Source organism: Notolepis coatsorum (genome assembly GCF_963971535.1).
Source record: "Notolepis coatsorum genome assembly, contig: SCAFFOLD_529, whole genome shotgun sequence".
Classification (NCBI taxonomy): Eukaryota; Metazoa; Chordata; class Actinopteri; order Aulopiformes; family Paralepididae; genus Notolepis; species Notolepis coatsorum.
Genome location: NW_028173333.1, coordinates 12,966 through 40,000, shown reverse-complemented (window position 1 = coordinate 40,000; position 27,035 = coordinate 12,966). Strand labels below are relative to the sequence as shown.

Below are 27,035 nucleotides of genomic sequence, written 5' to 3'. Positions count from 1 at the left end.
AGGTGTGATGCTCCAGCTGGCCAGCAGGGTCAGAGTCAGGTGTGATGCTCCAGCTGGCCAGCAGGGTTAGAGTCAGGTGTGATGCTCCAGCTGGCCAGCAGGGTCAGGGTCAGGTGTGATGCTCCAGCTGGCCAGCAGGGTTAGAGTCAGGTGTGATGCTCCAGCCGGCCAGCAGGGTCAGAGTCAGGTGTGATGCTCCAGCTGGCCAGCAGGGTTAGAGTCAGGTGTGATGCTCCAGCTGGCCAGCAGGGTCAGGCTCAGGTGTGATGCTCCAGCCGGCCAGCAGGGTTAGAGTCAGGTGTGATGCTCCAGCTGGCCAGCAGGGTTAGAGTCAGGTGTGATGCTCCAGCTGGCCAGCAGGGTTAAAGTCAGGTGTGATGCTCTAGCTGGCCAGCAGGGTCAGAGTCAGGTGTGATGCTCCAGCCGGCCAGCAGGGTTAGAGTCAGGTGTGATGCTCCAGCTGGCCAGCAGGGTTAGAGTCAGGTGTGATGCTCCAGCTGGCCAGCAGGGTCAGGCTCAGGTGTGATGCTCCAGCTGGCCAGCAGGGTTAGAGTCAGGTGTGATGCTCCAGCTGGCCAGCAGGGTTAGAGTCAGGTGTGATGCTCCAGCCGGCCAGCAGGGTCAGAGTCAGGTGTGATGCTCCAGCTGGCCAGCAGGGTTAGAGTCAGGTGTGATGCTCCAGCTGGCCAGCAGGGTTAGAGTCAGGTGTGATGCTCCAGCTGGCCAGCAGGGTCAGAGTCAGGTGTGATGCTCCAGCCGGCCAGCAGGGTTAGAGTCAGGTGTGATGCTCCAGCCGGCCAGCAGGGTCAGAGTCAGGTGTGATGCTCCAGCTGGCCAGCAGGGTTAGAGTCAGGTGTGATGCTCCAGCTGGCCAGCAGGGTCAGAGTCAGGTGTGATGCTCCAGCTGGCCAGCAGGGTCAGAGTCAGGTGTGATGCTCCAGCTGGCCAGCAGGGTTAGAGTCAGGTGTGATGCTCCAGCTGGCCAGCAGGGTCAGAGTCAGGTGTGATGCTCCAGCTGGCCAGCAGGGTTAGAGTCAGGTGTGATGCTCCAGCCGGCCAGCAGGGTCAGAGTCAGGTGTGATGCTCCAGCTGGCCAGCAGGGTTAGAGTCAGGTGTGATGCTCCAGCTGGCCAGCAGGCCAAGAAGATGCTTGAAATAACAGCATTTAAAAGTTAACTGTATCCTTCGAGTGACATCCTTGAAAATGAAAAACAGTGCTTGGAAAAGTCCTTGAATTTCATTTTGCAATGTCTGTGGGAACCCTGAGTTTAATGTGTGGAATTACTGGTAAACGGGAAAGGAAAGAAGCTTGTAAAAAATAACGCACGAGAGGCTTATAGTGCCTGTTCACACCCTCACCCTCTACCTGGAGAAAGAGGTGTACACCTGTGGGTTAGGTGTTAGGTGTTACTCTACCTGGAGAAAGAGGTGTACACCTGTGGGTTAGTTGTTAGGTGTTACTCTACCTGGAGAAAGAGGTGTATACCTGTGGGTTAGGTGTTAGGTGTTACTCTACCTGGAGAAAAAGGTGTACACCTGTGGGTTAGGTGTTAGGTGTTACTCTACCTGGAGAAAGAGGTGTACACCTGTGGGTTAGGTGTTAGGTGTTAGGTGTTACTCTACCTGGAGAAAGAGGTGTACACCTGTGGGTTAGGTGTTACTCTACCTGGAGAAAGAGGTGTACACCTGTGGGGTAGGTGTTAGGTGTTACTCTACCTGGAGAAAGAGGTGTACACCTGTGTAACGATACAGCGATTTGGATCCATACGTTGATGCAAAAGGCAAGATCCCGTTTGCAACCTCACTTTGGTTTGCATGTGTTTGTGACTTGATAGAAATTATGTAACATACATTGCGTTTGCTGGATTACAATTATTATTTAATCATTCATCAATCATAGGTTACTGGATCAAGTCACATGGAATTGTAGTCAAATTTGTGATATTGCCAGAAATATCTAATATTTAACATTGTGGGAAATAGTAGATACCGGCTGCTAAGCTAGCCTAGCTTAGCACAAATGAATGGAAGCGGATACGGGTCGGCTAGCCTAGCTTAGCACAAATTAATGGAAGCGGATACGGGTCGGCTAGCCTAGCTTAGCACAAATGAATGGAAGCGGATACGGGTCGGCTAGCCTAGCTTAGCACAAATTAATGGAAGCAGATACGGTCGGCTAGCCTAGGCGTTGGCCAGAAACACCTCTCCCAGAGTTTTAAGCTAGGCTAGCCGACCGTATCCACTTCCATTCATTTGTGCTAAGCTAGGCTAGCCGACCGTATCCACTTCCATTCATTTGTGCTAAGCTAGGCTAGCCGACCGTATCCACTTCCATTCATTTGTGCTAAGCTAGGCTAGCCGACCGTATCCACTTCCATTCATTTGTGCTAAGCTAGGCTAGCCGACCGTATCCGCTTCCATTCATTTGTGCTAAGCTAGGCTAGCTTAGCAGCCGGATCGCTTCCTACTAAAGGCACAGAGAGAAAACTGGTGTCTATCTTCCTGTCTGACTCTTTCCCACAACGTTGTGTTCCTTTAAGAAGAACAATGTTCCCCCGACTGCACCACGGTCTGGAGTTTTGTGGGGCATTAGATCTGACCGTTGTTCTGCATGCTTTATACCCCTCCCCCACAGCTCCTCCCCCCCAAAGGTCCTCCCCCTCACAGCTCCTCCCCCTCACAGCTCCTCCCCCCCACAGCTCCTCCCCCTCACAGCTCCTCCCCCTCAAAGGTCCTCCCCCTCACAGCTCCTCCCCCCCACAGCTCCTCCCCCCCACAGCTCCTCCCCCTCACAGCTCCTCCCCCTCAAAGGTCCTCCCCTTTACAGATCCTCCCCCCCCACAGCTCCTCCCCCCCACAGCTCCTCGCCTCAGAGTTCCCGCCTTTTTCCATTTTTAGTTACAACCCTCCTAGAACCTCGCCGGCAAAACGTCTGTCGTGTGATAAACGCACAGCGAAAATCACATCTGCGCCAAACCTATTGATTTGGTTTCACCCGAGCTTCCCTACTTACTGTACGTACTGTACTTGTCGTCGAACAGCAAACTGGATCGAACGCACGTCGGTGTCGATGATGCCAGGGTGTCGGAGGTACACGATGCTCCTAGCGTGAGCTCGTCCAGATTCATGGCTCCCGGTGCATGCTGGGAGAGGCTTTGAGGTTCGGAGTGAAGGTGTTAGGATTGGGGGTGCTCTGAGGGTGAGAACGCAATTTGCAGACAGGGAAGAGAGGAGGCAGAGACGGCAGGATACGTGGAAATAGATACAGACTTTACTGGGACGACGAAACGATACAAAACAACACTGAGGGACACGGGAAAACAAAGACGAACGAAAACGGAATACATAAACTACTTACAAGACTTAAGACATGACACAAGGAACGGAGAGGCACGAGGGGCATGGGAACACGGAGGAGTGAGGGTAGCAAGGAGGGCACATGAGACAATGACGCCACGAGGGAGTGATGACAAACCCACACTTAAGTACCAACACTAATTAACAACGATCAACACCTGGCAGGGCCAGGCCAAAACACAGAATCAATAACACAACCTAGACACAAAAAGCAATGAATCATGAACACAACTAGACACAAAAAGCAATGAATCATGAACACAACTAGACACAAAAAGCAATGAATCATGAACACAACTAGACACAAAAGCAATGACGCAACCAGACAGGGAGAAGACATCACACAAAGACAGGGATGGCCCAAGATAATAGATAATGTCCCCCCGGTCCTGCGTCACAACCCTCATCTGTCCATGGACAATTCCCACGCCTGAACTACGTCTCTCAACCACCAGGTGGACTAGTTCAGTGCATTCATCTTTGTTGTCTTTTATTTATTAATGTCCTGTCTGTCATCACCAATCTGTTGTGTGTTCATCTGTTGTCTTTACTGTGCCCCATTGTCTAATTTAGTTTTGTCTCCTTGTGTCTGTATCTATGTGCTGTTTGGTGTTGTCATGTTTCTGTATATTTCCCCTGTTACGTTTCCTGTTTAGTCATTACCCAGCTGTGTGTCATTTCACTAATCATCCTCTTGTCTCTAATTAGTCCTGGTATATAAGTGTTGTCAACCCAGCTGTCCTTTGCTGGATCATTACTTTTGTTTGCTGTCACCGTCGTGAGTACTTGTGTAGTTATGTTTATATCGTTTTGAGACCACGGTCTCTCTTTTCTTTTCTAGTTTCAATGTGTTTCCCTTTTATATTATGCTCCGTGTAACAGAAATAAAGTGCACGTTCTTTTGAAAGAGCCAACCACGCATTCCGCCTCCTGTCAATTATCTCTCCGTTATCTGCTGCAATTGGGTTCCACACTCCACCATCCCAACGAAACGCGCCAATCGTAACATAAAGGTGTGTGGTGGTGGCAGGGTTCGCACAAGGTCCTTGAAGTGCTTAAAGTGCTTGATTTTTTAGTCAAGGCCTGGAATTCCTTGAAAACAGCAAAAAAAATTACAACATGCTTAAAAAAGTCCTTTAAATTTAAATCAACCATTCGCATTGAAAGTTTTGTTCATCCATGATAAAAGAATCTCATCAAGAATTTAAATTTTTTTTATTTAAAGTGTAACTAATTGTCGGAAATGTGTTTTAAGCCATAAATATTGGATCCGATTTTTTTTCTATAAAAAAAACAGCATTTAAAAGTGAATTGTATCCTTTTAAATGCCCTTTTAAAATAGAAAATAAATAGTGCTTAGGGAGGTACTTGAAAGTCCTTGAATTTCATTTTGCAGTGGTCCATGGGAACCCTGGGCGGAGTGTAGTTTTAGTTTGTGTTCATCTCCACTGATCTGTGGCCTCACTCTGTGACGCAGGTCTGTTCTCTCTTAACCCTAACCCTCAGAGACGCAGCCCGGTGAGTCTCCCACGCCACCTGCTGGCCGTCTCTAGTAATGCTCGCACCCCAGACACACAAGCCTCTCTCAGTCTCTGTTGCATGTCCACTTTGAGACGATTCCTATGGAAGCAAATGAGTGACAGAAGTATTTATACATACGGTGGGGAGAGAATATATACATACAGTGGGGAGGAGACTGTACATTAGGAGGGGGTGGGTGGGTGGGAGAGAAATATACATACGGTGGGGAGGAGACTGTACATTAGGAGGGGGTGGGTGGGTGGGAGAGAAATATACATACGGTGGGGAGGAGACTGTACATTAGGAGGGGGTGGGGAGAGAATATATACATACGGTGGGGAGGAGACTGTACATTAGGAGGGGGTGGGTGGGAGAGAAATATACATACGGTGGGGAGAGAATATATACATACAGTGGGGAGGAGACTGTACATTAGGAGGTGGTGGGTGGGAGAGAAATATATACATACGGTGGGGAGGAGACTGTACATTAGGAGGGGGTGGGGAGAGAATATATACATACGGTGGGGAGGATACTGTACATTAGGAGGTGGTGGGTGGGAGAGAAATATACATACGGTGGGGAGGAGACTGTACATTAGGAGGGGGTGGGGAGAGAATATATACATACGGTGGGGAGGAGACTGTACATTAGGAGGGGGTGGGTGGGTGGGAGAGAAATATACGTACGGCGGGGAGAGAATATATACATACGTGGGGAGGAGACTGTCTATTAGGAGGGGGTGGGGAGAGAATATATACATACGGTGGGGAGGAGACTGTCTATTAGGAGGGGGTGGGGAGAGAATATATACATACGGTGGGGAGGAGACTGTCTATTAGGAGGGGGTGGGTGGGTGGGAGAGAAATATACATACGGTGGGGAGAGAATATATACATACGGTGGGGAGGAGACTGTCTATTATATTTCTCTCCCACCCCCTCCTAATGTACAGTCTCCTCCCCACTGTATGTATATATTCTCTCCCCACCGTATGTATATATTCTCTCCCCACTGTATGTATATATTCTCTCCCCACCGTATGTATATTTCTCTCCCACTCACCCACCCCCTCCTAATGTACAGTCTCCTCCCCACTGTATGTATATATTCTCTCCCCACCGTATGTATATATTCTCTCCCCACCGTATGTATATATTCTCTCCCCACCGTATGTATATTTCTCTCCCACCCACCCCCTCCTAATGTACACTCTCCTCCCCACCGTATGTATATATTCTCTCCCCACCGTATGTATATTTCTCTCCCACTCACCCACCCCCTCCTAATGTACAGTCTCCTCCCCACCGTATGTATATATTCTCTCCCCACTGTATGTATATATACTGCCATCTTTCTCACGGGTTGGTGTGATCACATGACTGACAAAGCCGTGCAGTGATAGGCCAGAAGTCAGTTTGATTGCATCCAGGCTCGATTGCTTATCCTGTCTGGGTAGCCCGGATGATGGTTTTTTACATCGAATTCTATACACCGCAATTATGCATAGAATTTTTTACATTGAATTTTATACACCACAATTATGCATTGAATTTTTTACATTGAATTCTATACACCGCAATTATGCATCGATTTTTTTACATTGAATTGTATACACCGCAATTATGCATCGAATTTTTTACATTGAATTTTATTATGCATTCGAATTTTTTACATTTAATTTTAAACACTGAATTTTTATTTCACATAGGTAAATTCGGAGCAAAAAAATTCAGATACATGATTTTCAAAGTAATTATTTTCAATGCTATAAATTCGGTGTCTGAAAAGATTCAGATACATGTTTTCAAAGTAATTATTTTCAATGCTATAAATTCGGTGTCTGAAAAGATTCAGATACATGTTTTCAAAGTAATTATTTTCAATGCTATAAATTCGGTGTCTGAAAAAATTCAAATACTTCTGTCACTCATTTGCTTCCATAGACTCCACCAGGGTCTGAGTCGCACATAAACAAGCAGTGTCTAGATGTTTTCTTTCAAAAAATGATATCTTGCAGCATATTTTAAGTTTTTCTTTCTTATATTAAAGTATATTTCGTTTTTAAGAATTTGTAAAGGATAGGCAAAAATAAGCATGTGCTTCAGCCTATTCCTTTTTTTCGGTCGTTGATTTTGGATTTTGTGTGTGAGCTTGCCTTGAATATGTACATTTGTGATTTATTTTCTTTTTCTTTTCCTTTTGTACGTCCACACATGTGTGTTTGATTTGTCTGTAAACAAGAGCGAAACATTTACTTCATTCATTCATTATAATTGTGTTTTTGTGTCGTATGTGGTCTGTTTCTTTTACAGGGGCCGATGAAAAGAAACGTGTCTTGTAAGTACGTCCATTAGGAACATGTTCTTTTACATGACGTGCCTTTTACAGTTCAGCCGTTTGTTTAATGTATTCAAATTCATGTAAAACAAAAAAGTACAACTAATTAGCTTCACATTTTTTTGTGTGCCTCATTTCTCATAGGTGAGGAGATTGCCCGGCCCAGACGCTCCACGCCAAGCCCCGCCCCTGAGGCGCCCAGACGCTCCACGCCCACGCCAAGCCCCGCCCCTGATGTGCCCAGGTCCACGCCCACGCCAAGCCCCGCCCCTGAGGTGCCCAGACGCTCTACGCCCACGCCAAGCCCCGCCCCTGAGGTTCCCAGACGTTCCACGCCAAGCCCCGCCCCTGAGGTTCCCAGACGTTCCACGCCAAGCCCCGCCCCTGAGGTTCCCAGACGTTCCACGCCAAGCCCCGCCCCTGAGGCGCCCAGGTTACAGTGCTACCTTTACTAACGCACGGCGGTGTGAGTGGCACGCGGGCACAGTGGCACGCGGGCTGTTTGTGTTTTCCTTCTGTCATGACGATGTGTGGGCTGTTCCGGGGCGGGTTCACATGCCTTCGAGCAACACTGTACTTACTGTACTTATTTTATGCCTAGAGACTTATGTCTGCACTTTCTACATTCCACTACTTTTATTGTCTTTTATACCTATTCTTATGTCTGTGTTGTGAAGGGCCAGATTAAACCGAATATATATATTTATTTATATATATATATTTAATTGTATTTGTATATTCTCTAATATTCCCTGATATCCCTTGTATATTCCTTGTACAATATGCATTGAATATCCATTCTAGCCTACTGAACATCCCATAATAGTCTCCATTCTACTATTGGTCGAGACCTTGGTGCCAGGCTGCCATACCCCTCAGACCCAGTTCAAACGTACCGCTCCACATGTACGAACAAGTCCTAGTTCCGCGTAGGAATCTGGCTACCGCACCACTAATGGGACTATTTGTTCATAGTGCGTATATATACTGCGCTACTAAAGTAGGACTTCCTTTTCAGTCCAGTTTCTTACCCTCCAATAGAGTCACAGACGTAAAGCCTCCCCGCGACGCCACGTGTGGGAGTAAGGCCAAGTTCGCCTACCATCGGTATTGAGACATCGTGTATATTAATATTTGAATAGTCATATTTGGCACTATATCGTCGAGTTGGACGTAGTCTATTAAGCTAATAATAGTCTGTTAATATATAGTGCTTCGTGCGGTGAGAATACTACCGTAGTCAGTACCCCATCGTTTCGGGCAGAGAACTGGCTGCTTACCCAGGGTGGTTGACCCCATGCGAAGCTGCACCCGAGGAGCCCCAGAGCCGACGAGCGAGTGGACCTGTATACCGGATTATTCTACCGACGACAGCCCGCCTTCCCAGGCACGGATTATGCTTTGTATACTTTGATTATTCCATGGATAAAGACCCCCGACACTGCCGTGTGTTGGAACCCCCCCCCCCCTGGAGAGGACGCAAGGTGAGGAGACGCTCTGCAAGACGAGGTCGCTTCACGTCTCTCCCCCGTGGACCGGAGAGAGCCGGCCCACAAAGAGTCCACCTGCTTTCATCTGTGGTCCAAGGATCGCCGGCGCATTGAACGGCACTACAGTGGGTTCACCTGGGATACCCTTGGCCGGACGAGGCAGCCGGATTCTACCCCCCCCCCCCTCCTACTCCTGTCGGCTTACAAGCGACCGGATTAACCCCCCCTTAGTGTATCTAGTATATAATCATTAAAGTATCATTGCTGTTATTCCTTAATTATTCCAGGTCGTATATTTACCACCTGCGCCATCAAAGATTGGACATTCTCTATTGATATACCGACGAATACTCTTTGCCATAAAAGTGCATACTATTTCAATTCATAAATGTAATTAAGTGATTAAGTGCTTGCTCTACACACCATTGCTGTGTAGTAATAAACGCATACTTCGACTTCGTACATTTGTGTTGGATCCGTTTCATCTACGTGAGAGTGTTTATGATAATATATTTATGCCGTGTACTGGGTGGCCGAATATTAAGTACAAAGGTAGTGGTAGTAAGTATCATATCTAGTAATACAGTCAGGGAATTGTACCCCTCAGTTACAATTGGTCCTTCGAGCCGGAGGGTAATCAGTGTAATATTAATATAGTGTTATTAATATTGAAATGGCCTATGATGAACACTCCACGAAACGATCCTCCTAACCAACGCCCGCAGCGCGAACGACGGCTCCCTCAGTACTTAGAGGCTTACGCTGTCAGTCAACAACCTAGTCTTCTACTAACAGTAAACGCGGTAAAACTAGAAAGTAAAAGTATGTCTAACCCCAACGCCCAGACTACCCCGACCATAGAGGCCCCTACGGGCTCTAATGTAACTGACCAAGTTCACGGTGGGGACCAGTGGGAACCAAACATGACTTCACACCCCGCCAGTACTGAAGAAGTAGTCCCCGATGAGTCCCGGGAGGAATACAACGCTACCGAGAGAGAACTCGGCACGGAAGAAGACGGGGAGAGCACCGTGGAGATAGAGCTCCAAGGCTCCGCAAGGAGTACCCCGAGGGAAGGCTCCCCTATACAACCGCCTTCTCCCAGCGAGGCAGAGAGGACCCTACAGCAGGCCTTCCTCATCAGCCTGAACGCCGCTGCTGAACGCGACCGACTGCAGATCCAGCAGCGAAGCGAACACGAGCAGATACGTCTAGAAATAAGACGCATTCAGATGGAAGAGAATGTGGCCCGAGAACGAGCCGGTGCTCAACGGGACGCAGCGCGCGACAGACAGCAGTCGCAACTAATAGAACAGCTGATCAGACGGACAACACCCTCTCCCTCCGCCAGAGGCTCCAGGAACTCGTCTAGACACACCTCCAGGGCGGCATCCCCTAGCCGAGTAAACAACCCTGAACTTGACCAACAGACGAGGTCTATACCCCCCACAGACCACCTCCCCCCACCGGTCCAAGCGAGACCTAGCAACCGGGAAGGAGCAGCATATCCTGTGGAGAGGCTAAACCAGAGACTACAAGCACTGGATGACCTAACTGAAGACGAAGAGGAAGAGGAGGAGAACCACGCCCGAAGACAGCACAGTACTCTACCGGACCAGGAGGTCCGGTACAGCCCAGGCTATACCCCCGCGGAGCTGCGCTACAGACCCCCGACTCTATACACGGGTGAGCACGACGCACGACCCGCACCGAGGAACAGCACCTGGACAAGCGGGCCATGGTACACTGCCGGTACCAGCCCATACCAAGGAGCGGGAGGAGACTCGCCTAGGAGGCCTCTCCCCAAACGCTCGCCGATGTATCCACAGTCAGCGTCATACATTGGCACGCCTATGGTACCCGACTTCACCCAAGAGAACCGGGCCCAGTATACAGAACTCCGCATGTGTCTGGAGACCATGTTGGTGGATGTATTGGATGAACGCCACAAATACGCCATCCTACTGAAGCACTTAAAGGTACCCCGCGCACATAATATAGCGCTCGCCTACGCGACTTCCACCACCCCATACACAGCAGCGCTGGTAGCACTGGACCAGAGGTATGGGCGCATATGGGATTACGTGATCCAGGAGATCCGACACATCGACCGCTTACCCCCAGCAATAGACAATCGAGCACTGGACGACCTGTCCATCAGAGTGCAGTCAAGTTTCAAGTTTCTTTAATAGTTGTCATACAGAAGTACAGAATACTTTTGTACAAAATGCTTCTTACTGTTGCGCTCCAGAGACTGTGCATGACAAGATAAGTATGAAATAAAAACATAGTAAAAATTAGAAGTAAAAAAAAGAGGTCACAGTGTTCAGTTTAGACATATGTACAATGTTCGTAGACGTAGTTACCATACAATATACAATACTGTGCAGTGTACTAATATACAATACTATATAGTGCAAGGCATAAATGGACGAGGTGCAGTTTAGGTACAATTCACAGTAGGTGTACGAGTTGTAGTGCAAATCCTTTATCAATAAATATAAAGTGTAAGTGTGTTTGTGTGATCTAAAGTGTGGAGAGTGGGTGCTGCAGTGTGTTGTTTGTTTGAGTGAGTGTGTGCGTGTGGGTGTGTGTGCTGTGTGCATTTGATGGTTGTTGCATAGTGATTATTGTTCGTTTAGCGATTATTGTTCGTTTAGCAGCCTGATGGCCTGGGGATAGAAGCTCCTTCTGAGTCTTTCTGTGCTCGCCATAAGACTCCGGTATCGCTTGCCTGACGGCAGCAGTTCAAAGAGGCAGTTGTTCGGGTGGCTCGAGTCCTTAATAATTCTCTTAGCCTTCCCCTTGCACCGCTTGTTGTAAATGTTCTGGAGGGTGGGAAGCCCCCCTCTAATTGTGCGTTCGGCTGAACGTGTCACTCTTTGTAGTCTGCTACGGTCTTGTGCAGTGCTATTCCCAAACCAGGAGGTGATGTTGCCGGTCAGGATGCTCTCTATTGTACATGAGTAGAAGTTCCTAAGGATCTTCTGACTGACTTGGAACTTCCTTAGGCGCCTGAGGAAGTAGAGGCGTTGTCGTGCCTTCTTCACAACATTGTCAATGTGTGTGGTCCATGTCAAGTCCTCGGATATGTGGGCTCCGAGGTACTTGAAACTGTTCACTCTCTCAACTGGTGCCCCGTCGATGCTGAGGGGGCTGTAGTCCTTGACCCCCGACCTCCTGAAGTCCACAATCATCTCTTTTGTTTTGCTGACGTTCAGGGAGAGGCAGTTCTCCTGACACCACTGTGACAGGTTCTCTACCTCTTCCAGGTAGGCCCTTTCGTCGTTGGCAGAGATCAGGCCCACCACTACTGTGTCATCAGCAAATTTGATGATGGTGTTGTTGTTCCGCTGTGCTACGCAGTCATGTGTGTACAGTCCCTGGTAGGGATGTTGGGAGCGCAAAGAGAGAAGGGGAGGCATGAACTTTACGCCAACTCAAATGTGGAAAGGATTCTGGAGAAGCTGCCGCCCGCTCGTCAGGAGCGCTTTAGGCGGCAGAGGGACCACAGAGACCCGAATGGCCCCGAACCGAACCTCCTCGATCTAGCAGACTTCCTGGCGAGAGAAGTCAGCAGCCTACGGCTAGATACATTCGGACGGAGCACCCCTGGCTCCAGAGAAGGAACCAGACGACTAAATGATGGAAGAAGATCGGTGACTGTGATGCACCAATCGGAGTCAGTACCGAGCAGCAGGAGCCACAGTACCCCCTCCAGAACGGAGAAGTGGAAGATAGTGTGCCCCTACTGTGAGAAAGAACACTGGCTAGCGCAATGTGACTCCTTCCCCAAGCTGAACGCGGAGGAAGCAGGTCAATGGATAAAGTCCAACAAGCGCTGTTTTCGCTGTGCGCGCTCACACATGGCAGCCGAATGCCGCTCAAAGAAAAGGTGCACCAAGTGCGATGGAGCCCATCTGGACATACTTCACGACAGTAACAGACGGCGCCCTTCACCTGCACCATCCAGCCGCAAAGCGAGCGTCATGTACATCGATCCCGCCAGCAGCAGTGGAGCCCGAGTACTCCTAAAAGTAGTGCGTGTGACACTAAGCTACCAGAATAAAGTCCTGGACACTTACGCCGTCCTCGATGACGGGTCAGAGAAGACCCTGCTGCTCGCCTCCGCTGCGGCCCAGCTAGGGCTGCGGGGAAGCGAAACCCAAATGACAATTCGGACAATAAGACGAGATTTGAAGACGATAAAGGGCGAGAATGTCTCATTCTCTATCGCAGCAAGCGGCCAGCCTGAGCGACGGTACCAGATTACAGACGCTTTCACCAGCCAAGAAATAGGACTGTCGCGGTACACATACCCCGTCGCCAAGCTGATGGAGAAATATGCACATCTGCGCAAGTTACCGATCCCGCTCATAGACAATGCTATGCCGACCCTGTTGATAGGCTCCGACCATGCAGACCTCATTGTCCCGATAGACCGGGTTCATACCGGACCCCGAGGCTGTCCTGCAGCAGTCGAGACCCGTTTGGGATGGACTCTCCAAGGCCCGCTCGCCAAATCTCTCAACCGCCACTAGATGTCTCCACTCCCGAGTCACAGAGGGAGAAACCGCACTCCTGCAACACGTAGAGCGGCTATGGACCTTGGAACAAATGCCCTTTAAGAACGGAAAGAAAGACATTCGCTCTAAAGATGACATTTACGCCATTCACCTCCTCGAGACAGGGACCAAGAGAGTCCCGGTCAACGGCGTGTTGAGATACGCCACGCCACTCCTGCGGCGAGAAGGAATGCCTACTTTCCACGCCAAGACAGACGCCACAGAACGGTACCTGCTGAACACGGAGCGGCGCTTAGCCAAGAACCCCGCCCAAGAGAGTGTATACCGCGCTGAGATTGAGAAGCTCATCACAGCGGGACACGTCACAAAGATGGACATTAAAGAGGCTGACCAGACCACTGAATCGTGGTACGTGCCCCACCACAAGGTCCATCACAACGGTAAAGACCGCATAGTATTTAACTGCAGCTACCAGATCGGATCCCAAAATCTAAATAAAGAGTTACTGCCCGGTCCCACACTCGGCCCCTCCCTACTCGGCGTTCTACTCCGCTTCCGCCAGGAAAAGGTGGCCATCAGCGGGGACATTAAAGGAATGTTCCTGCAGGTGAGATTAGTAGAGGCGGACAAGCCCCTGTTACGGTTCCTATGGAGAGAGAAGCCAGGAGATGAGCACCCAGCCATCTACCAATGGGAAGTCCTCCCCTTCGGAACGACGTGCAGCCCCTGCTGTGCTACATTTGCACTACAGAAACATGTAGCAGAGGACCCAGCAGCGGACGAAGAGGTCCGACACAGCGTAAAGAACAGCTTCTACGTAGACAACTGTCTACAAAGCCTTTCAACCCAGGAAGAAGCCGAGGCTCTCCTGATTAAACTCCGCGCCTCATTGATCAAAGGCGGCTTTGATCTCAGGCAGTGGGCCAGCAGCGATCCGCAAGTACTGCGCAGCCTCTCCTCCGAGGACAAGGCAGCCAGCAGCGAGACCTGGATGGCTACAATCCCGGGAGAAGCCCAGGAGATGACCCTGGGATTGGTGTGGCGATTCAAAACAGATTCGCTTCACTACAGACACAAGCCCCTGACTACGGAGCAGGGAAGGCCGGCGGCGGCGCCGACCACCAGACGGAGTGTGTACACAACACTCGCCCGACAATATGACCCGCTAGGATGTATTCTACCGTACACCACCAGGGCAAAAATGATTGTACGAGCATTGTGGGACAAGGACCAGGGCTGGGACGACCCCATTCCCGCACATCTTGCATCCACCTGGAGAGAGTGGGAGATGGAGCTCCACTCACTCCCAGGCGTTAATATGCGCCGAAGCTACTTCCCACCCACGGTGAGGCCAGAGACATGTAAAATGGACTTACACGTCTTCAGTGACGCCTCAGAGGTCGCATACGGATCAGTAGCCTACTTGCGGGCCCAAGACCAGGGGGGAGAGATCTACACAGCATTTGTCCTCGCCCGCTCGAGAATAGCCCCACGCAAGCAACAATCTATCCCACGTCTAGAGCTCTGCGCAGCCCTAGCCGGAGCGCACCTAGCCACGCTCATCCAACGTGAGCTCACCATACCGGTGTCTAGAACAATCCTGTGGTCAGATTCCACGACGGTACTCGCCTGGATCAAATCGGACTCATGCAAGTACAAAGTCTTCGTGGGAGTCAGAGTCACCGAGATTCAAGACTTAACCGAAGAGTTAACCGGAGAAACAGAGTGGCGCTACGTTGATACAAAACAGAACCCAGCTGACGTCATCACCCGGGGGATGCCCCTGGATGACCTCACCCGTCGCAATGTCTACAGTGACGGCCCCGCATTCCTAAGACTCCCGGAAGGACAGTGGCCCATGCCTATCCCGAGGGAAGCAAGTCCAGAGGAGGTGGAAAATAAGAAGTCTGTGTTCTGTGGATTGAGCACCGTAGCCTCCACCGACCCTAACATAGACGATTGCACGTCCATAGAGAGTGCACAACAAAGAACATTCCTGCGGTACCACCCGGAGTGCAAGTCCCCCGCTGATATGTCAGCAGCTAACTACGAGGAAGCAGAATTGCTTCTACTGCAGCGAGCCCAGAGAGACTCGTTCCCCGATGAATTGGCCTGTCTACAGGGAGGAAAGCCCGTCCCATCCGACAGCAGATTAATTCACCTGGCCCCCGAGAGCGACGCTCATACCCTCATCAGAGTGGGTGGTCGCCTACGCAGAGCCCCCAATCTACCGGATGACATTAAATACCTGATCGTATTGAACAGCCGACACAAGGTCACAGAGCTGATTATAAAGAAATACGATGAGGATGTACATCACGCAGGAGCAGAAAGAGTCTTCGCGGAAATCAGACGTCGTTACTGGATCCTACAAGGAAGAGAGGCGGTACGACGCTTCCAGCGAACATGTCTAGACTGCCGCAAGTGGCGCGCGCAGCCCAGCATACCAAGGATGGCTGACCTTCCTCCATGTCGCCTCCGAATCGGTGACAAGCCATTCCACTCAACGGGTATGGACTGCTTTGGCCCGCTGCACATAAAGAAAGGAAGAGGAACCGAGAAGCGGTGGGGTATTGTATTCAAATGCATGACCACCAGAGCGATACACATCGAGCTTCTCCCGACCATGAGCACAGACTCATTCCTTATGGCCTTCCGAAGATTCACATCACGGAAAGGAAGACCGTCTACCCTATTGTCCGATCATGGGACAAACTTCAAAGGCGGCGAAAGAGAGCTGAGAGAGAGCTTCCAAGCTATGGGCCCAGAACTTAAGACCCACCTCGCTCCAGCACAGGTTGATTTCCAATTCAACCCCCCAAACGCACCCCACTTCGGTGGCACTTGGGAACGAGAAGTGCGCTCCATAAAGACAGCCCTGTACGCAGTACTTGGGGCCCAGACTGTGGCGGAAGAAGTCCTAATGACAGTCCTCACGGAGATTGAGGGAGTACTTAACTCGAAGCCCCTCGGATATGTCTCCAGTGATGTGGCGGATATCGACCCAGTTACCCCCAACACACTCCTGATGGGGCGGCTAGATCCTGCATTACCCCAGACAATGTACCGGCCTGAAGAAGCGAACGGCCGACGAATGTGGAGGTACAGCCAAGTATTAGCCGACAAGTTTTGGAACAGTTTCCTACTGCACTACCTACCGTCTCTACAGACCCGCCAGAAGTGGGTAAAGGAGAGAGACAATTTGACAGAAGGAACAGTCGTCATGATTATTGATCAATCACTGCCCAGAGCTATGTGGCCGGCCGGCCGCGTAAGCAAAGTGATCATCGGTGCCGACGGCAAGGTCCGAGCAGCTGAAGTGCTCGTCCAGGGTCGCACTTACACCCGTCCCGTGGCGAGGCTCATAGAACTGCCTCGACTCCCAGACACAATCGATGATGACCATGACCCTACAACCCTATGACTTTGTGAAGTTGACTGACCCCTACAGCAAACCCTTATGTGTAAATAGACAACGCGATTAATCTGTCTCTGTTTAACTGATTAGGTCTGGGACCTATTCAGGGGGTGGCTGTTGTGAAGGGCCAGATTAAACCGAATATATATATTTATTTATTTATATATATATATTTAATTGTATTTGTATATTCTCTAATATTCCCTGATATCCCTTGTATATTCCTTGTACAATATGCATTGAATATCCATTCTAGCCTACTGAACATCCCATAATAGTCTCCATTCTACTATTGGTCGAGACCTTGGTGCCAGGCTGCCATACCCCTCAGACCCAGTTCAAACGTACCGCTCCACATGTACGAACAAGTCCTAGTTCCGCGTAGGAATCTGGCTACCGCACCACTAATGGGACTATTTGTTCATAGTGCGTATATATACTGCGCTACTAAAGTAGGACTTCCTTTTCAGTCCAGTTTCTTACCCTCCAATAGAGTCACAGACGTAAAGCCTCCCCGCGACGCCACGTGTGGGAGTAAGGCCAAGTTCGCCTACCATCGGTATTGAGACATCGTGTATATTAATATTTGAATAGTCATATTTGGCACTATATCGTCGAGTTGGACGTAGTCTATTAAGCTAATAATAGTCTGTTAATATATAGTGCTTCGTGCGGTGAGAATACTACCGTAGTCAGTACCCCATCGTTTCGGGCAGAGAACTGGCTGCTTACCCAGGGTGGTTGACCCCATGCGAAGCTGCACCCGAGGAGCCCCAGAGCCGACGAGCGAGTGGACCTGTATACCGGATTATTCTACCGACGACAGCCCGCCTTCCCAGGCACGGATTATGCTTTGTATACTTTGATTATTCCATGGATAAAGACCCCCGACACTGCCGTGTGTTGGAACCCCCCCCCCCTGGAGAGGACGCAAGGTGAGGAGACGCTCTGCAAGACGAGGTCGCTTCACGTCTCTCCCCCGTGGACCGGAGAGAGCCGGCCCACAAAGAGTCCACCTGCTTTCATCTGTGGTCCAAGGATCGCCGGCGCATTGAACGGCACTACAGTGGGTTCACCTGGGATACCCTTGGCCGGACGAGGCAGCCGGATTCTACCCCCCCCCCCCCTCCTACTCCTGTCGGCTTACAAGCGACCGGATTAACCCCCCCTTAGTGTATCTAGTATATAATCATTAAAGTATCATTGCTGTTATTCCTTAATTATTCCAGGTTGTATATTTACCACCTGCGCCATCAAAGATTGGACATTCTCTATTGATATACCGACGAATACTCTTTGCCATAAAAGTGCATACTATTTCAATTCATAAATGTAATTAAGTGATTAAGTGCTTGCTCTACACACCATTGCTGTGTAGTAATAAACGCATACTTCGACTTCGTACATTTGTGTTGGATCCGTTTCATCTACGTGAGAGTGTTTATGATAATATATTTATGCCGTGTACTGGGTGGCCGAATATTAAGTACAAAGGTAGTGGTAGTAAGTATCATATCTAGTAATACAGTCAGGGAATTGTACCCCTCAGTTACAGTCTGCATTGCTTTTATTCTGTCAACTCAACTGTATGCAAATGTTATGCCTATGTTCATTTTATGCCTATTCTCTGTGAAGCACTTTGAGCTGCAATCCATGTATGAAAGGTGCTATATAAATAAAGTTATTGTTATACTAATATTGATTAATGATGAAGTGGCTAATAATGATTAACTAATAATGAAGCTGAATAGCCCGCAATCTGTACATTCACTTTATTCACTTTAGACACTTTAACACACTTTATAGTTATCTATTATTAAAGACATTTGCACTACATTTATTCGTACCTCATTTGGACCCTACCCTAAGTTGTGTACCTCATCTCATTTCTGCACTGTACCTCACTGTTACTCTGTGTTGTATATTGTATATATGTATATTGACTTTACTTACTTTCTACTCACTCTCAGGGGCTCATACAGAAACAAGCATTTCATCATAAAGTATTTTGTTGTGACTAATAATAAACAAACTTGAAACTTGAACTTGAAAACTAAATGATTATTTCTTGTCGTTCTAACTGTTCCCTGCAGTGGCCGGTTATCGCAGACCAGCCCTGCCTTCTTTGGACTGCCGCCTTCAGAGCCGTCTTATGCCAGATATGACGGTCTGTTTACATATCGATATTGCACAGCTTCATGTTTATTGGATATACACATGACATTTTACTAGGGATGTCCAATATTGGCTTTTTTACCGATGTCCGATATACCGATATTGTCCAACTCTTAATTTCCGATACCGATATCAACCCCCCCCAAAAACGGAATAATTTCAGGTAATTAACATTATCTCTTGTCGTGGATATATATATATATATTTTGAAAACCGATACCGATAATTTCCGATATTACATGTTAATTACATTACATGCCAATATCGGCCGATAATATCTGACATCCCTACATTTTACTTAATATTCCGCCGCGGCATGCGTTTATTATTTATATCTTTAGTATCGGCATGCGTTTATTATTTATATCGGCATGCGTTTATTATTTATATCTTTAGTATCGGCATGCGTTTATTATTTATATCTTTAGTGCGACTTACAAGGATGTGATTCATCTTCCATCTCCTTCATCGTCACAGTGGTCCCTGCTGATGTGTGGGGGGCGGAGTCCAGGGGGGCGGAGTCCAGGGGGGCGGAGTCCAGGGGGGCGGAGTCCAGACAACGTCCTGAGTCTCCACTGACCAGAGGCTTTCCAACGGGAGGTGAGTTTTAACCCTTTCACCGCCACACTACAGACGGTTAACCCTTTCACTGCCACACTACCAGAGGGTTAACCCTTTCACTGCCACGCTACCAGAGGGTTAACCCTTTCACTGCCACACTACCAGAGGGTTAACCCGTTCACTACCACACTACCAGAGGGTTAACCCTTTCACTGCCACACTACCAGAGGGTTAACCCGTTCACTACCACACTACCAGAGGGTTAACCCTTTCACTGTGACAATACGGAAGGTTAACCCTTTCACTACCACACTACAGACGGTTAACCCTTTCACTACCACACTACATACGGTAGTGAAAGGGTTAACCTTCTGTAGTGTGGTAGTGAAAGGGTAACATTTTGGGTTGATCTATTTATTACTAAAAGATTTGCACTACCTCTCTACGTCATTTTGCATTTTTGCATTTAGTACTTTTTGTACTTTTTGTTTTGTATATTTTGCATAGTGTTTGGTCTCCATTCCTTTACTTTTCTTTCACTGTATGAAGCTCCATCTCAGGAGGCTCCTACGGAACCAAGCAGTTCACTTATATATATATATATATATATACCGTATATATGTGACAAACAAAACACAACTTGAACTTCATCTTTGTCGTGTTGTAAGTTCTAACTGTGTAATATTGTGTATATTTTGAAACGGTCTGACCTTCTGATCGCAGCTCCGCCTCCACTTCCGCCTAAACACGCCCCGCCCGCCGCTCGTCGTCACGGCTACCCTTCAGAGTCTGCAGGTAAAGTCTGTTCTGAAACAACGAGGTCGTGACCCCCCCCCCCCCCCCCCCCCCCCCCCCTCTCTAAGTGTCGTCTTCTTCTTCCGCCCCAAACGCAGCTGTCAAAGCGGCCGATCTACCCAATGGAAGGATAGGCCGAAGTTCCGCCCCCATCTACCTGAACGTCCAATCGCCCGCCTCCTGCCGCGGCCCCCGCGGCCCCCCCGACCTGGACGACGTGTTCGGCCCCGGCGAGGAGGAGACGACGGCCCCGCCCCCCAGGTGGGTCACCTTCAGCAGCGAGAGGCCGCCTCCCCCCGACGAACCCGCCCCCCCTCCGCCCGACACGCCCTCGTCCACGCCCTGCTCCTCCCCCTCCCCTCCCCCGTCCACACCGTCCACGCCCTGCCCCTCCCCCGGCCCCCCGCCCCCGTTCTCCCCCCCGGACTCGCCCCCTTCCATGGTCCTGGGCCCCCCTCCGGACCTGCCGGCCCCTCCCCTGCCTCCCCACTTCTCCCTCTTCTCCCACCTGCCCCCCCCCCTGTGCCTCGACGCCGAGGGGTTTGACGCCGAGGTGCTGGACTTCACCGGGTACGCCTCGCCGCCGCCCGCCCCCACCAGCCCCGCCCCCCCACCCCCCCGCGTGGGCGTCCCGTCCCCCTTGGTCCTGGGGGGTTCGGGGGCGTATCTGAGGGACGACCTCCCCGACTCCAGGGGCTCGCCCAGAGAGCTGACGCCGAGCTTCAGGGGCACGCCGCCCCCTCCCCCTCCGCCCACCTACAGGTCCATCGTGTCGTCCCCAGGACCCTACAGTGAGTACTACTTCCTGTACTACTTCCTGTACTACTTCCTGTACTACTTCCTGTACTACTTCCTGTACTACTTCCTGTACTACTTCCTGTACTACCTCGTGTACTACTTCCTGTACTACTTCCTGTACTACTTCCTGTACTACTTCCTGTACTACTTCCTGTACTACTTCCTGTACTACTTCCTGTACTACTTCCTGTACTACTTCCTGTACTACTTCCTGTACTACTTCCTGTACTACTTCCTGTACTACCTCGTGTACTACTTCCTGTACTACTTCCTGTACTACTTCCTGTACTACTTCCTGTACTACTTCCTGTACTACTTCCTGTACTACTTCCTGTACTACTTCCTGTACTACTTCCTGTACTACTTCCTGTACTACTTCCTGTACTACTTCCTGTACTACTTCCTGTACTACTTCCTGTACTACCTCCTGTACTACCTTCAGGGTTCCCACGGTACCTGGAAAACATGGAATTAATTTTTTCATTTTCCAGGTATGGAAAAGTCATGGAAACTGAGCAAAAGTGAACACTTACATGGAAATAGAAACAGTTGTCCTGGAAAATTGTATTGGATGATGTGTAAAATAGTAATACAATGAAACTATTGAGCACATAATTAAGACTAAGAATAAAAACCCTTTACATGTGAACAGCTTTTACTGTAGATAGAAATGGATGATCCCATGTTGTAGAGCATGCTCTTGGCATCCTATGTGGTATATTGGATGTTGGAATTTGATGCAGGCAACTTGGTGATATGGACTTTAAAAGTATAGTTTCGGATTGGTGGACTTCAGGAATAATAACGTTACTCGCGATCTCAATAGAACGGTCAAATACATGCATTTCCCAGCCAACACGGGAGCCTTGACATCTACAGTGAAACTTCTTGTGCAAGTTTATCCTCAAATGTAAGTAGCTGTGTTTTAACTGTGTGGTAAACCTGGGTTTATCAACGTTAGTTAGTAAGCACTGGCAGTGCAATCTTGCTAACTAGCTAGCAACTTGAGTTTGAGTTTGTTTTGAATTAGGATTCGTTAATGATGGTTAGCAAGCACATGCAGTGCAATCTTGCTAGCCAACATTCAGTTTGCTAACTAACTAGCTAGTGTTGGCTAGCTTGCATTGCTAGCTAACTACAGATACAGCACTCAAAACTCAAACCTCTCATGCGCCTCTACCACTCCTCCACCACTGCACTCCAAACTGATTGTGTGACTCCTATTGTTCTTGACCGGGCCAGATTTCACACCTCCACTTCCTCCCACAGGCTGGGCAGATTTTCATCTTACATTTGTATTCGTCCCAAATGTCCCAGCCCCATCGGATTTCTTAGCTTTTTTCACTGTTTACTTATCATGCATTGCAACACTAATATATGGTCAGTACCCCAAGTCAGACTGCCCATATACAAATTATTTTGGGGGTCTGAGGGCAGTAGCCCCCGACCCCCTCCCTGGGGAAGCACTTAACTTAAGTACCCTCCCTTTGTTCCCCCAGCCACCACCCCCGGAAAATTAACACCTGAGTAGACTTAAGTGGCACACAAGCAGCAACAAGCAGCAGACAAGCAGCAGACAAGCAGCAGACAAGCAGCAGAATTGGTTTGATTTTTGAGCGCTGCGTCTGTACCAATACATTTTCACATTCTATACTAGTTGACATGAATAGTCTAGTCTTGATCAATTTTGTAACGTTCATTCTTATATCTACTTTTAGCTATTTTGTGATTTTTCATTTTTTTTATTAAAAAGATTATACTACTAAATAGGAACATTTGGGGTGAGACATTTTTGAAAAATCATTGATCATGCCTAGACTGATTCTATACATCTATACTGTTAAGCTAAGCTTACTTATTAAAGGAGCTCCCGTCTTATACGGAGCTACTGAGCATTTTGATCCCGTAGATGACTTGGCTGACGCGCCGTTCTAAATGTCTGATCTGATACCAAACAGTCCTTGTCCCAATGACACAATGCAGGCAGCTTTACTTGGAAAATGATATTTATTTGCTTCACCGTGCAAACAGAATATCTTCGCTTTTGTTCCTTAAACTGATTAAATAATAATGAATACAATATCTAATTGCCTACAAACATTTCGCCCTGTGGCGTGTTCGTGCGTGCGTGCGTGCGTGCGTGCGTGCGTGCGTGCGTGCGTGCGTGCGGTCAAAAACCATTGCCCTTTCCGGGTCAAAACTCCTCCTCCTACAGGTGTACCTGACACTTAAATAAAAGAAGCGCCACCCCCTGGTCACATAAATCCACTGCACATTAAATCCATTTTGGCCGTTACATTACTAGTGGGGTTGCTGTACTGAGGAACCACAGGGGAACCAGCCTTATGTTTTCCCTTTTAGGTTCATTAGTTTGATTTACAAAAGATTTTACAGAGTAAGAGTAGGCATACTACCCCGTTTCATTGACTTTTCCTAAAACCATGTTATTCACCACATTTAGGGGAGTTTGTTTTGAATTAGGATTCGTTAATGATGGTTAGCAAGCACATGCAGTGCAATCTTGCTAGCCAACATTCAGCTTGCTAACTAACTAGCTAGTGTTGGCTAGCTTGCATTGCTAGCTAACTACCAATACATTTTCACATTAGGCTGTGACATTACTTCTATACTAGTTGACATGAATAGTCTAGTCTAGGTCAATTTTGTAACATTCATTCTTATATCTACTTTTAGCTATTTTGTGATTTTTCATTTTTTTCTTAAAAAGAAATGATACTACTAAATATTCAATGTGTCTCCTTACTCACAATGACCTGCAAGAAGATTATGGAGAGAAGTCCTCTCATGTGTCCAGCTGTGCGGCATATGAGGTCCCTTGACCCTGCTGCCACAGAGTGAAGGGTTAATCAGTACCTGAAGGAGGTTCTCCTCCATGCTGGATGGTGCTGCTGCCACAGAGTGAAGGGTTAATCAGTACCTGAAGGAGTGTGATGGTGCTGCTGCCACAGAGTGTGATGGTGCTGCTGCCACAGAGTGTGATGGTGCTGCTGCTGCCACAGAGTGTGATGGTGCTGCTGCCACAGAGTGTGATGGTGCTGCTGCCACAGAGTGTGATGGTGCTGCTGCCACAGAGTGTGATGGTGCTGCTGCCACAGAGTGTGATGGTGCTGCTGCCACAGAGTGTGATGGTGCTGCTGCCACAGAGTGTGATGGTGCTGCTGCCACAGAGTGTGATGGTGCTGCTGCTGCCACAGAGTGTGATGGTGCTGCTGCCACAGAGTGTGATGGTGCTGCTGCCACAGAGTGTGATGGTGCTGCTGCCACAGAGTGTGATGGTGCTGCTGCTGCCACAGAGTGTGATGGTGCTGCTGCTGCCACAGAGTGTGATGGTGCTGCTGCCACAGAGTGTGATGGTGCTGCTGCCACAGAGTGTGATGGTGCTGCTGCCACAGAGTGTGATGGTGCTGCTGCCACAGAGTGTGATGGTGCTGCTGCCACAGAGTGTGATGGTGCTGCTGCCACAGAGTGTGATGGTGCTGCTGCCACAGAGTGTGATGGTGCTGCTGCCACAGAGTGTGATGCTGCTGCTGCCACAGAGTGTGATGGTGCTGCTGCCACAGAGTGTGATGGTGCTGCTGCCACAGAGTGTGATGGTGCCCTGCTGCCACAGAGTGTGATGGTGCCCTGCTGCCACAGAGTGTGATGGTGCTGCTGCCACAGAGTGTGATGGTGCTGCTGCCAGAGAGTGTGATGGTGCTGCTGCCACAGAGTGTGATGGTGCTGCTGCCACAGAGTGTGATGGTGCTGCTGCCACAGAGTGTGATGGTGCTGCTGCCACAGAGTGTGATGGTGCTGCTGCCACAGAGTGTGATGGTGCCCTGCTGCCACAGAGTGTGATGCTGCTGCTGCCACAGAGTGTGATGCTGCTGCTGCCACAGAGTGTGATGGTGCTGCTGCCACAGAGTGTGATGGTGCTGCTGCCACAGAGTGTGATGGTGCTGCTGCCACAGAGTGTGATGGTGCCCTGCTGCCACAGAGTGTGATGGTGCTGCTGCCACAGAGTGTGATGGTGCTGCTGCCACATAGTGTGATGGTGCCCTGCTGCCACAGAGTGTGATGGTGCTGCTGCCACAGAGTGTGATGGTGCTGCTGCCACAGAGTGTGATGGTGCTGCTGCCACAGAGTGTGATGGTGCTGCTGCCACAGAGTGTGATGGTGCTGCTGCCACAGAGTGTGATGGTGCTGCTGCCACAGAGTGTGATGCTGCTGCTGCCACAGAGTGTGATGGTGCTGCTGCCACAGAGTGTGATGGTGCTGCTGCCACAGAGTGTGATGGTGCTGCTGCCACAGAGTGTGATGGTGCTGCTGCCACAGAGTGTGATGGTGCTGCTGCCACAGAGTGTGACAAAGTCCTTTCTCAGTATAAAGCATTCTCACTCGATGTCAACACAAACCACAAAGCAGAGTTCCAAGAATTTGTTTACAGCTGCAGACTTGATGAATTCTTCAGAAGATATCTCAGTGGCAAAGAAGAGTATGCAGAACTGTGGAACATCATGCAATGTCTCTTCACTCTGTCTCTTCACTCTGTCTCATGGACAAGCTGCAGTAGAAAGGGGGTACTCTGTTAACTCTGTCTCATGGACAAGCTGCAGTAGAAAGGGGGTACTCTGTTAACTCTGTCTCATGGACAAGCTGCAGTAGAAAGGGGGTACTCTGTTAACTCTGTCTCATGGACAAGCTGCAGTAGAAAGGGGTACTCTGTTAACTCTGTCTCATGGACAAGCTGCAGTAGAAAGGGGGTACTCTGTTAACTCTGTCTCATGGACAAGCTGCAGTAGAAAGGGGGTACTCTGTTAACTCTGTCTCATGGACAAGCTGCAGTAGAAAGGGGGTACTCTGTTAACTCTGTCTCATGGACAAGCTGCAGTAGAAAGGGGGTACTCTGTTAACTCTGTCTCATGGACAAGCTGCAGCAGAAAGGGGGTACTCTGTTAACTCTGTCTCATGGACAAGCTGCAGTAGAAAGGGGGTACTCTGTTAACTCTGTCTCATGGACAAGCTGCAGTAGAAAGGGGGTACTCTGTTAACTCTGTCTCATGGACAAGCTGCAGTAGAAAGGGGGTACTCTGTTAACTCTGTCTCATGGACAAGCTGCAGTAGAAAGGGGGTACTCTGTTAACTCTGTCTCATGGACAAGCTGCAGTAGAAAGGGGGTACTCTGTTAACTCTGTCTCATGGACAAGCTGCAGCAGAAAGGGGGTACTCTGTTAACTCTGTCTCATGGACAAGCTGCAGTAGAAAGGGGGTACTCTGTTAACTCTGTCTCATGGACAAGCTGCAGCAGAAAGGGGGTACTCTGTTAACTCTGTCTCATGGACAAGCTGCAGCAGAAAGGGGGTACTCTGTTAACTCTGTCTCATGGACAAGCTGCAGCAGAAAGGGGGTACTCTGTTAACTCTGTCTCGTGGACAAGCTGCAGATGAAGCTCTGGCTGGGCACACAGATGAAGCTCTGGCTGGGCACACAGATGAAGCTCTAACCCTAACCCAATGGCTGGGCACACAGATGAAGCTCTAACCCTAACCCAATGGCTGGGCACACAGATGAAGCTCTGGCTGGGCACACAGATGAAGCTCTAACCCTAACCCAATGGCTGGGCACACAGATGAAGCTCTAACCCTAACCCAATGGCTGGGCACACAGATGAAGCTCTGGCTGGGCACACAGATGAAGCTCTTCCAAAAGACCTCAAGCAACACTGCAGAGGAGCAAGGACAAGATATGAGATGTATCTGGAAGACCAGAAGAAGTTGAGAGCAAACCACCAAAGAGAAGAAAAGAAAGGAGCTCTGCCAGGAAATCCAGAAGGTGAAAACAAAGTGGCAAAAAGTAATGACTAGCGCTGAAACAATGGAGAAAGAAGCACATGAAATGGCAGTCGTGGCAGAGAAGAAGCACGATTTACACTGCTGTCAAAATCAAATGCCTATCGGAAGGGGGTTGCTGAGAAACAGGAAGAGGTGGCAGCTCTAGACAAAGCCCTGAAAGAGCTGCAAGAGTCTGTCAATAAGTTAAAGCAATGAGGTATGC

At 49.1% G+C, this 27,035-nt stretch overlaps 1 protein-coding gene across 1 annotated transcript in view; it reads left to right on the top strand.

The window, feature by feature from the left end:
- Positions 1 to 23,821, top strand: part of LOC311247810 (uncharacterized protein) — a gene marked incomplete at its 3' end in the record, with an annotated part of 70,409 nt that extends 46,588 nt beyond the window's left edge. The window contains exons 4-10 of the mRNA XM_084338805.1: positions 7,194 to 7,218; positions 7,363 to 7,651; positions 18,746 to 18,819; positions 19,305 to 19,427; positions 20,112 to 20,183; positions 20,291 to 21,433; positions 23,766 to 23,821. Coding sequence (XP_084194931.1) covers positions 7,194 to 7,218; positions 7,363 to 7,651; positions 18,746 to 18,819; positions 19,305 to 19,427; positions 20,112 to 20,183; positions 20,291 to 21,433; positions 23,766 to 23,821 — 1,782 coding nt within the window. The remainder of the gene's footprint in view (positions 1 to 7,193; positions 7,219 to 7,362; positions 7,652 to 18,745; positions 18,820 to 19,304; positions 19,428 to 20,111; positions 20,184 to 20,290; positions 21,434 to 23,765) is intronic.
- Positions 23,822 to 27,035: the final 3,214 nt, after the last annotated feature.